The sequence below is a fragment of the Phodopus roborovskii genome, unplaced genomic scaffold, assembly GCF_943737965.1.
Source record: "Phodopus roborovskii unplaced genomic scaffold, PHOROB, whole genome shotgun sequence".
In the NCBI taxonomy this organism is placed as follows: Eukaryota; Metazoa; Chordata; class Mammalia; order Rodentia; family Cricetidae; genus Phodopus; species Phodopus roborovskii.
In genome coordinates this window covers 381,095-393,172 of record NW_026126605.1, presented here as the reverse complement: position 1 = coordinate 393,172, position 12,078 = coordinate 381,095, and the positions used below count along the sequence as shown (strand labels likewise).

The following is a 12,078-nucleotide window of genomic DNA, read 5'->3' as shown; positions in this document are numbered from 1 at the left end:
TTAGCTTCTACATATAAGTGAAAGCATATACGTGACTTATGTCTCCTAATGCCATTTTTTAGTTCCATCCACATTGCAGCAAACAAGTTCATCTTTAAAGGCTATTATTTCACTGTGGATATGTACTACATTTTCTTTTTTATACTGTGTGTGTGTGTGTGTGTGTGTGTGTGTTCATGTGAATACAGTGTGTACACTGTTCATTTTGAACTTTTTTGTTTTGAAGCAGGATCTCTCACAGGTCTAGGCCTTACTACATAAGCTAGCTTAGCTTGTCAGTGAACCAAGGCTCCACTTGTCCACCTCCCAGAAGAGGGATTACAAGCATGCACCACCATGCCCAAATTTTAGATGGATGTGACACAAGTTCTGGTAGGTCTCATTAATAAAAGCTTGGAGTTAGATACAGGGGAAAAGCTGAAAGATCAGGGAGGTGAAAGCGCAAACCACAGCCACACCTTACCTTGACAACTTCCCAGCTGAAGAGAGAGTTCCTATTTCCTCTTGCTTATAACCCTTTCTCCACACAGCCATCTCACTTCCTGTCTGTCTGTTAGCTAGTAGCAAGCTCCACCCTCTGATCTTCACCACACATGGGTTCCAGGGATGGAGCTTGGCTGTCATACTTGCAGAGCGAGCCTCTTACCCACTTGCTGCTGTCTTTCCATTCCCTGTGCTGCACTTTGTTTGCTGGTAGATGAAGATGTTGCTATGGCAAATATTTCTTTGACATGCTCATTTCAATTTATTTGAGTACATAATCATAGTAGGGAGGTAGCAGGATCAATGGTAGTTCCATTTCCAATTTTTGAGGAAACTCCGTCATAAACTACTTGACTGTAGATTTGTGGACTTATTTTTTGTTCAGTTTTCTGTTTACATGGTCATGATTGTTTCTAAGCAAGGATGGTGTTTGAGTTCCTGTCTCTTCACACTGTGTTCTGAAGTCAGATAATGCTTCTAACTTTGGTGTTTTAAATTAGGACTGTTATTTAGGGTCTTTTCTATTTCCATACATATTTCAGGATTTGTTTTTCTGTTATGTGAAGGCTGCCATTGATACTTGAGTAGGAATAGCATTGAACATGTAGGATGCTTTGGGGAATATGGGTATTTTAGTGATATTAATTTTTCCAATTTAAGAACATAGGATGAATTTCCAATTTTCTGTGTCCACTTCAATGGCATTCATCAGGATGTTAGAATTTTAATTCTAGGCATTTTGTAAGTTTGTTTGTTTCAGTTACTGTGAGGGGGGCTGTTTTCTTGATTCTTCTTTGACTATTTCCTTCCCATGTACATAAAAACTACTAACTTTTGTTTGCTTATTTTGCATCCTGTAGACTTAATGAAGTAAGCCATTATTAGCTCCAGCACTTCTCTTGGTATGTAGTCTCTAGCTTTATTTATATTTACAGTTGTGGTGTCTCCAAACAGGGACATTCCCTCCTTTCCTACTTGGATGCCTTTAGTTCCTTTCTCATGCTCTACTACTGTGTTCAATAAGATGATATGGTATTGAATAGGATATTACTATACTGAATAAAGCTGCTGAGAATGAACATTTTTGTCTTGCTCCTGATCACAGATGATAAGATTTCAGGTCCATTTCTGTGGTAAAAGACCCCTTTTGTGCATATGATCCCTCCTTCCTCTCTTCAGCTGAGCTCCAGGACCTAGACCCAGGGCTTGGCTGCTTCCATCAGTTACTGTATATAGGTTCGTGTTTGATCTTGTTATGTGATATTGGCCTTGAACTCACAACAATGCTCCTACCCTAGTCTCACAAGAGCTGGATTTGAAGGCAAAGTCAGTTCTTTTTATTCATTTATAAAGCCTCTGTTTTTCTTCTTTCTACTCCAGTCTTTGTTATTTCTTTCCTTCTGCTGACTTTGACTTGGTTCTTGATTTTCTCCTTCCTCAAATTTCATTGTTAGGTTATCTCATATATTTATTTCTTTAAAACAGGTACTTGTCACTATATGTTTACCTCTTGGTATTGTTTTTACTACATCCCATATTCTATTTCCACTTTCATTCATATCAAGAAATTTTAATATCTCCTCTCTGGTTATTGGTCATTCAAAATAATTTTTTAATATGTGATTACAACTTTTAAGGTTCTAGTCATCAATTTTTATTTTTATAACAGTATGGTAAAAATGCTATAATTCATTTGTTTTTAACTCCTTGAGATTTTTGTGGCCTAGGAGAGTCTGTCCTAGAAAATGTCTGGTGCACATACTGCTGAGAACATGTGTCCTGCAGCTACTGTAGGAATGCATTGGAGACATCCTTGTCCCATTTGGCCTGTAATAGAGTTTCATTACAAGGTTTTATGGTAGTTTTACAATATAGACAGTCTAATTATGAAAGTGGGGTTTAAGGTTCCCCCAGAATTGATAATTATATTAGGTTGTACCCCACACTTTTGATTGAATAGTGTTGACTTTATGCAATTACATATTCAAGTTTGGGTATGTGTATTTGTATAAATGTAATTGCCTAATACTGAGTTGATCCCTTTACCATTATATAGTGACTTTCTTTGTCTCTCGTGGCTGTGTGTGTGTGTGTGTGTGTGTGTGTGTGTGTGTGTGTGTGTGTGTGTGTGTGTGTACACCCAAGCAGAAGCCGGAGGAGTACATGAGGTGTCCTGCTCTATAATCCTTAGTTTGTTCCACTTCAGACAGGGCCTCTGAATCTAGAGATAAGCTGGAAGCCAGCCAGCTGCAGGACCCTCTTATTCCCACCTTTCACAACTCGTGTGTTCCAGGCATGCATGTGGACGCATGAGCTTTTAGGTGGGGATTTGAACTCATGTATTCATGCTTGCTCCATAAGTGTTCTTACCCACTGAGTCATCAATAACCTCAGATACTACCTTTAACTTTTTTTTTTTTTTTAATTTAGAGTCTTTCTGTCTGGTCATATCTGTCTGACTTCTATTTTCTGTGTGATCTACCTCTTCCAATTCCTTTATTTCCAATCTGAGCAGGCACTTGATCTTCTTTGTGTCTGATACACTCACACTCACACACACTCACACACACACACACACACACACAAACTCACTCAATGTATATATTTTACTTGGGGAACTTAAGTCATTTACATTCAAGAGTACCATTGATAACTGAAGATGTGCACCTGTAATTGTTAACTTCCTCATGTTTTATGTGCCTTCTACCCTTCACTGCTCATCTTCATGGTTCCTACACCAAAATACCTTATTATTGCCTTGTGTTTCTATTGCATCTGCTATACAGTGTAGTCTTGCATTTCTATGTCTGTTCAAGATGATACTACTAAACTTTGGCACCTAGTGTGGCCCACAGGCTTTCCTTGGAGGGCTACTCTGGTGCTCTGTGGTGATGAATCACTTTAGCTTTTTTGTGTATTGAAAAATCTTTCTCCCACATTTCTTAATCGTAGTTTTTCTATTATAATAGGAATTATATTACAACTTATATAAATAGTATAGTAGTTTAGTTGCCAACTTTTTTTTCTTTTAGGATTTTAAATAAATCATCCAATTTTCTTCTAATGTGCAATGTTTCTGAGAAACAGTGTGTTCCTCAGAATCCCTTACAAGCATCCTTTTCTCATTCCTTGTGTCATACAAACACTGACTGGCCACCCTTTTAGCCACTCCCCTTCCCATTATCTAATAATCAGCATTCAATTTTCAGTTCAAGCTTTTTAAACTTTCCCATGACAAAACATTTGCCCTTGTGTGTCTGGCTTATTTCACTGAACATAGTATCGTCCTGCCTCACTTCTCTTGCTACACATAGGGTTTCATTGATTGTCTACGGCTGAGCATTGCTGCACACTGCAGATGCACACTTTCTTTCCCGTCACCTACCGGTGGGCACATAGGTCAATTCTGTCTTGGCCGTTGTGAGGAGCATCGTGATAAACACGGGCTTCCTGTCTCTAATCTTGCCATTTTACTTCCTATAAGTTAACTGATCATATGGTACATTCCTTTCTTAAAGGAACAGCCATGCTTTGCTCCATAATGTATGTACTCATTTAAATGTCCCTATATGAGTTCATTTTTCTCCTTTGTCAGCATTTTTCAGAATAGCCATTCTAGGCTTCATAAACTGATTTCTTATTGCTGTAGTGACTTGTCAATCCCTGATGGCTAAAGTTGGGTTTTGTTTGTTTTTGGTCTTTTTTATCGTGCTTCCATCAATTTTGAGGTTGCCCTTATTAAAAAAACAAACAAACAAAAAACATATTCTGAACCCTCAGGAGAATAAGTAAATATTTTTTCCATTTTGTAGCTATCACTTCATGCTCAGAATACTGTCTCTCTTTACCAAATATTTTAATTTGAAACAACCCTTACTCATCAGTATTGGCATTTGTCTCTCTTTGGGCTCCCAATGAAAAGAATCATTGTGAGTACCCCATGTCCTGTGCTCTCTACCCATATTTTCTTCAAGTAGTTTAAAAGTGTTAAGTATTACATTTAGGCTTTATTTGTTTGCCATTGAGGGTTTCTCTTTGTAGCCCTGGTCATCCTGGAACTTGCTCTACAGAGCAAGTTCAGGCTGGCCTTGAACTCTCAGAGATCTGCCTGGGATTAAAGGTATGAGCCACCACTATGCAGCTACATTTAGGCTTTTGGTCCATCTTGACAGAACTTTTGTACATGGACACAGATGGGCTCAAGTTTCTATCTTCTGCATGTGGGTGTCCAGGCTTCCCAGCAGCACTTACTGAAGAGGGTGCACCTTTCCCACTATATTGTTAAAAAGAAAAAAAAAAAACTTTTGTAAAAACCAGTTGCATCTCTATTCTGTTCCTTTTGTTTATCTAGAATATTTTCTTACACCTTTCTGCTGTCCTGGCTATTCTGAATATTTAATGTATTTGGAAATCTCCCTTTCCAACTCTTTACCTTCAGTCTGTGTCTTGCTTCCTGTAGTTAGTATCTTCTAGTTTTCAATCCACTCACCCAGCCTGCATCTTTTAATCTAACTGTTTCATCCCTGTTTAATGGGTTACTGTATTGGTAATGCTTGACCCTTTTCTATCTGTTTTGTAAATCTACCATTTTAATAGGACTTGTGCTTGACAACAGTAATTCCTTTCTTCCACTTCAGGGACAATGGCTAGAACCAAGGGAGAAGCACAATGCCTCTTCAAGGACAGAGGGTACCATGGTGTGAATTGGGCGGGGGTGTAGCATGATAAATAAAAGACCCAGAGACTGATACTGGGGTTCAAGCTTCAAGCTGGAGATCTTACCTCTTCCAAGCTGAAATGGCAATCCTGTTTCCACAAATTCTCAGAGGTAAAAGGTTCTCAATTTCTGTGTCCTCCTCCTTTTATTCCTTTCTCCATCCAGCCATATCCTCCTGTCTCCAGCTCCTTGGTGCAGGGGTTAACGGTGTGTGATCCCAGGTGCTGAGATCACCTTTGTATGAGCTGTTTCTTTTAGGACTGGATCGATTTTGTGTAGTCAGTGTAGCCTTGAACTAACAGAGATCTGTCTACTTCTTAATCCTGAGTCCTGGGATTAAAGGTGTGTATCACCACAGCCTAGCTGTGTGGCTGCTGGGATTAAAGGTGTGTGTTACCATTGCCTAATCCCTGTAGCTTGAGGCTAGCTTTCCTTTCTGATTCCTCAGGCAAGCTTTAATAAATCATAAATAATATATCACCACAGGGGATGGCAGCAGGAACTACATTGGCGTCTGTCTTCATTACTGGCACTAGACAAAGTCCTCAGGTGGGTGGTCACACCCTTGGTCTCAGAGGTAAAGTTTTTCTTGAGGACAGTGCCATCCATTCCTGTATCACAACACCCAGAAAGACTTGGGTCACTTTGCTTAGCCAGGTTTAGGGCTTCAAATGGAATATATAGTGGCTTGTGATCTCGAGAGCTGTCTATAGTCAGAGTATGCCTGTCATAAGATGGCTACTAGCTATAGCACCCTGGCTTACTGTGAGTAAATTCATTTTTAAAACAAAGCAATGAGAGGATTTCTGGTTAGTTACCCAAGTTGACACCAGGCCCATCAGAATGGTGATGTTAGTTTCTGGGATGATACGTATCACCCTAATGGAGTGTGCTGGGACATTTCCCCCACCACTGCAGAGAATGAACAGTCCCTGCCCCTGTAAGGGCACACACTGCAGGGATATTCTGTTTCTCCTTCTGTGTTGTCCCAGATTTCTGACCCTGCAGAGCTCCCAGGTTCTCCATGGCCACTTCTTCACAGTGCGGTTGCTACTTTGATTCTTCGGTGGCACAGAAGCCAGCCAGTGCCTGACATCATTGCTCACTGGCTTCTCTGCTCACTGCTCACTGGCATTGTTGTCCACTGTTCACTGGCATCACTGTTCACTGTCAACACTATCCACTGCTCACCGACATCACTGCTCACTGGCATCGCTGCTCACTGCTCACTGGCATCACTGCTCACTGGCATCGCTGCTCACTGCTCACTGGCATCACTGTCCACTGCTCACTGCTCACTGGCATCGCTGCTCACTGCTCACTGGCATCACTGTCCACTGCTCACTGCTCACTGGCATCACTGCTCATTGCTCACTGGCATCACTGTCCACTGCTCACTGCTCACTGGCATCGCTGCTCACTGGCATTGCTGCTCACTGCTCACTGGCATCACTGTCCACTGCTCACTGGCATTGCTGCTCACTGGCACTGCTGCCCACTGCTCACTGGCATCACTGCTCACTGGCATCGCTGCTCACTGCTCACTGGCATCACTGTCCACTGCTCACTGCTCACTGGCATCACTGCTCATTGCTCACTGGCATCACTGTCCACTGCTCACTGGCATTGCTGCTCACTGGCACTGCTGCCCACTGCTCACTGGCATCACTGCTCACTGGCACTGCTGCCCACTGCTCACTGGCATCACTGCTCACTGGCATTGCTACTCACTGGCATCACTGTCCAGCCATTTTGAGTACAGTCCTTTTGCTCCACATGTCCCTGACACTGGCTTTTTTTTTTTTTTTGTTTTGTTTTGATGGTTTTTTTTTTAAAGTTCAACTATACTTATTTCTTGAAGATACATGGGTTTACCCAAGATTTGGAAGTTTTGAGCAACTGTTTAGTTGTGTATCTTTTCTCCCATCTGGTATTTGTTCTGGAACTCCAGTAATGTAGAATCTGCTAAGTTAACAGAACTTTCATAAGTGTTCACATAAGTGTACACATAAGTGTAAAAGGATCTGCCTTCAAGTTCCAGATTTTTCTGTCTGATCAATCAAGATGCAAAACTCTCAATACTTTTCACTCTGTGTTCTTTAGTGACACTAATGCCATAATACATTTATGGGTTTTCTTAACTTACCTAACTAGGGGCAGTTCATGTAGGGAAATTGCAGGAAATTCCCGAGACACAGGGTAGGGACAGCACATGGACAGATAACCCTTAACTCGAGGCTCTGATGTTCTCAAAATCAGGCAGAACTGGAGTGTAGCTGAAGAGCCACAGCCTCTCTTCAGGTCAAGGCCGAGCCCTGTGAAAGTGGCGGCTGCCTCGGATCCATTGGCCAGCTCAGCTACAGAAACATCATCTTACTTGCCAACAAGGCAGCCTCTCCTCTGGGGTGCCAGTATATGTGGATCCAATGCCAGCATATAGATACACATGCCAGAGTCAACCAATTCACAAACTTACAAATGAGAATTGGTTGAGGGGTTATTCCATGACCCAGGCACTGTTATCTCCATTTATGTCCCATGTGCCTTGGATATTCATTTCATGTTAGACAGTTGGCTAAATTTGTTGAGCATGAAGACATGGTTGACAGGTGACAGGAACACACTTGTTTGTCCCCCAGATAACTTTCCTGGCAGAATTCCCAAGCATTGATGCCTATGTCTGCACCAGGGTTAGGCCTCGGAGGAGGAGGGGATCTGGAAATGAGGTCCTATCATGTGTCATGCCCTCTATGTCTGTGTTGCAGCTGGTGAGTGACTTGCTGGAATTCTGCTTCTATACCTTCCGAGAGTCCCAGGCACTGAAGGTGGAGTTTCCCGCCATGCTGGTAGAAATCATCAGTGACCAGCTGCCAAAGGTGGAATCAGGGAACGCCACACCCCTTTACTTTCACAGGAAGTGACAGAAGACATCAGTTAGTAAGAACTTTGCCTTAAGTCTCCCTGCATTGTTCTACACCTACGAAGGACCCGGGAACTTGTAATATGTGGTGGTTTCTCAGCAGTTTCTCAAGTTTAAAATCACACCAAGGGTATGGAGCCGGGAAAGCCAAGAGACATGGATTTGGCAAGGCCTGAGCTGGCTAACGTACTCTTCCCTCTCCACTCCCAGCGCTTAGAAAACATGTTCCCGTTCCTCTGGATGAAAAGCCATATCTAGTCAATAACTTTGATTTTGATATTTTAACAGATGGAAGTTTTAACTATGCCATGTAGTTTCTGGTATCTCCCGCTTGTTTTCAAAGGGTTTGAGGACTAGAGAACTTTTTAAGCTTACCCTTGGTTTGCACATAAAACGTCTAGTCAATATGGGGCATTAATATTCTTTTGTTATTTAAAAATACAAAAAAACATTAAAAAAATACATACAGATTCCTGATGTGTAGTAACAGAACATGTGGCGTGGAAATGCGGCCTCTCAGGGCACGTTTTTCTGCATCGCTGGCATACATACTCGTTAGCGTCCATTTATTATTTAATTAGAATGGATAAGATGTTAAATGCCTTGGTTTCAATTTCTAGTATCTATTGTGTTGGCTTTACAAATAATTTTTGCAGTCTTCTGCTGTGCTGTACATTACTGTATGTATAAATCGTGAAGGCCTGAAATAAGGTGTAAGGAACTTTTGTAAATGAGACACATACAAAAAAATCTTTAATGGTTAATAGGATGAATGGGAAAGTATTTTTGAAAGAATTCTATTTTGCTGGAGACTATTTAAGTACTATCTTTGTCTAAACAAGGTAAAACTTTTTTTTGTAACGTGAGATGCTCTGCATGCGTACTGAACCGTTTACAGTGTATTTAAAGAAAGGGAAAGCTGTGCCTTTTTTTAGCTTCATATCTAATTTACCATTTTACAGTCTCTGTTGTAAATAACCACATCTAAACCTCTTTGGTTGTCTCTAAGCCTTTCTACTTTTTCTGTACTATCTGTTTTGTTCTTGGTCTCCCGCACAGGGTGTTGTGGGACGCCAGTGCCCTGCCCTGGCTTCTGCTTCTTCCCGATTCTATTGAGGATGCTGCTGCCGTGTGTGCAGCCCTGGCAGGTGTCACCTGACAGGGCCCACTGGCCTGAGGTCCCAGAAGTGCTGCCTTTCCCCCTTTTTCACGAGAAGCAGAATCCATTCTCAGAAGGGGAGATGGGAAACTCAGCTCAGAGAGCACAATTCTCCATTTCAGAAAATCCAATTTTCTCCTCTGGAGGGAAAATTCCATGCACTCTCCACATCTGTCAAAGATCAGAAAGTCACCTCTGGCCTTGGACAGGGTTCTTCACTCTGGAGCTGGTCATGGGAATAGCAGTCACGACAGGAGGTACTGGGGCAATCCATCTGGGCAAGAGTCCATCAGAATGGCGTGGAGACCCGCAGATCACTATAGAGGGTTTTTAGATTTTTTAAAGGTAGGTTTTAAAAATGAAAATTTTATACATAAACAGTTTTGGAGGAAAAAACACAAAAACACTACAGATCATGTAAGCAAGACAGTGACACTAAAATTTTAATTCATTAATCTGTCCAATACTGATGTAATTTATGCCCCAAATCACAAAGATGTGTATCACTGGGGCACTACAATATGATTGCACTAAATAATCTTTGAATAGAGGCCAAATTAATCTCTCAAATGTGGTGATGATTCTCCTTTATACTCAGTGAAATCACAGCAATTCCCAAAACCTAAAAGTAGCTCAAGCAGAAGAGGCCGGGACAAGGCGCATATGGGACAGCACTTTCCCACAGGGTTCACCATGCAGGCAACATTACCTTGTCTCTCAAAAGATGCCTGCCTTCTTGGAGGGGATACCTAGGAATGTGAAACTCAGAGGGAGGGGGCTTCCTTACATAATTTGCAATTTCAAGAATTTAATTTATCTGTAGATCTTTAAACGCCATCAACTTACAGCACAGCAATATGAAAGCCACACCTCAAAGGTGTGCAGACAAAGCATGCAGACAAGGTGTCTGTGGAAGGGGCTACGGTAACTCTTTATGACTGGAATTCCATCCTAGCCAGTACTGGGTGCAGACCGTCTGCACTAGCTTTGTATGTTAATGAAGTTACTGGTTCCTCGTGTGTCTCCAGGTAACTCTGCTTAACTGAACAGCGAAGCCATATTCTCAAATTCACTGTTGAATGCCTGTCCCAGGCCAAACTGTCTGTCTGCTCTTATTTTTGTACCATATTGCTCTTAAAAATCTTGGTTTGGTACAATTCATAATTCACCAAAACTTCTTCATATAATTAAAACACTAAATTAGTTTAAAATGAAACAATTTATATCTTTATGCAAAAACATGTCTGTCTTTGCAAAGGACTGTAAGCAGATTACAATAAATCCTTTACTTTAATCACCTGTTGTTCTGGCAAATGTTCATTCGAATGCCTAGAGGTACATCTGGACTTGGTGCCTTCCTATGCTGTGATCCTGTACACTAAGCCCTGCAGCCAACACTAGAACCACTGGAGTTTTGACTGTGGCTAGAAAGAGCCCTGTTGGCTGTCACATGATCAGCCAGCCTACTCTGTGATTAGTCACCCTGGTTCTGTGGCTAATATTCAGTTCACTGAACTCTGCCATAACAGTGTATGGTGTAGCCATGTATATACACATAAGCATGACCCGTATGTCTCCATCCACCACACTTTTGAGACTCAATGGAGTAGATCACCATACCAGCTGGATCCAGAGTTCTCCTTCCGTGTGGTCTTGCTTTCTCCCTCAGGTACCAACAAACCCTAATGGTTACCCACTCTTTGTGGAACTCCCCCCTTGACTCCTATGAACATGGACCACAAAAAATGTAATTACCAGTTCATTTTATAATAGGAAACATTTATCATAGATAAATTCAGCAATGTGTCATTTAATGGGGTGAGTGTTGATTGGCTTTCAGAAAGAGAAGCCTGGATGATAGAAAAATTCAACATTGCTTAAACAAAACAGATAAAATTCTAGAATACATAGTGTGGCCGCTGACCGCAGTCCAGAAGAAGGGTGGGTGGCAAAACATCTGTTAAGTGAAAGCAAATCTATATGCAAACATTTTAAGAAGTTGACCTGTTAAGGAGCAAAGCTTTTCACAGCCTCACATTTGAAACAAAAGCCATCTTGCACTGGAGGCTGCCAAGATGTCCTATCCATGAGCACCCTTGAGAAAGCAGGTGGCCTTCAGAACTGAGGAGGCTTTTCTTGGGTCAAGTGTAGCTTCGTTTTGCTTAAAAAATTCCACTAAACAACTCTTAGGCCAAAAGACTTCAATTCCCCATGAGGAAACTCTAGCTGGGAACTGCCAGGCCAGCCAACTATTGCTGTCTGCCATAGTATTAAAATCCGAGCCATGTGTTGCAAAAAGAATAAGGGGATCACTCCCTGTGTATGTCAGATGTCCCCCAAAGCAAAGAGTAGACATTTTCTCACAAAATCACTAGCATGCATTTTGATAAATGATGCATGTTGTTTGCAGATGAAGACAACTACAGGTCTAACTAACACTTTCTGTTCTGGCCACCCAATTATCAGTGCGGCATTTTGACTGGAAACAAAATAGTGATTTCCCAAACAGCATTAAACAGAAGAGCACTAAGACAGGACCCTGGTGTTTGGCATGAGCCAAGGCTGTCCAAAGCCAGGTGAGGCACAGGCTAGAATTACTACACAAGAGAGCAGTCCGCTAGTTCCTCGGTCTCTCTCCAGTCTGTGAACTGCCAAGGAATCCACGGAGTAGGGTTTGTTCATGCATCTATGCTCAGCCTGTGACAGCTTTGCTGTGTGAAACCACTCACCACCCAGCACAAGCTCAGAGACATGATGGAAAGAGCTAATGCTTTCCAAGCCTTGGTCCTTCACACATGC

The 12,078-nt window shown here is 41.7% G+C and overlaps 1 protein-coding gene across 4 annotated transcripts in view; it reads left to right on the top strand.

The window, feature by feature from the left end:
• Nr3c2 (nuclear receptor subfamily 3 group C member 2) overlaps positions 1–10,576 on the top strand; it is a 332,687-nt gene extending 322,111 nt beyond the window's left edge. For all 4 annotated transcript variants that reach the window (XM_051205915.1, XM_051205914.1, XM_051205913.1 and 1 more), the window contains exon 9: positions 7,966–10,576. In XM_051205915.1, the coding sequence (XP_051061872.1) occupies positions 7,966–8,121 (156 nt within the window). In that variant the 3' untranslated portion in view covers positions 8,122–10,576. The remainder of the gene's footprint in view (positions 1–7,965) is intronic.
• The last annotated feature ends 1,502 nt before the right edge of the window (positions 10,577–12,078 follow it).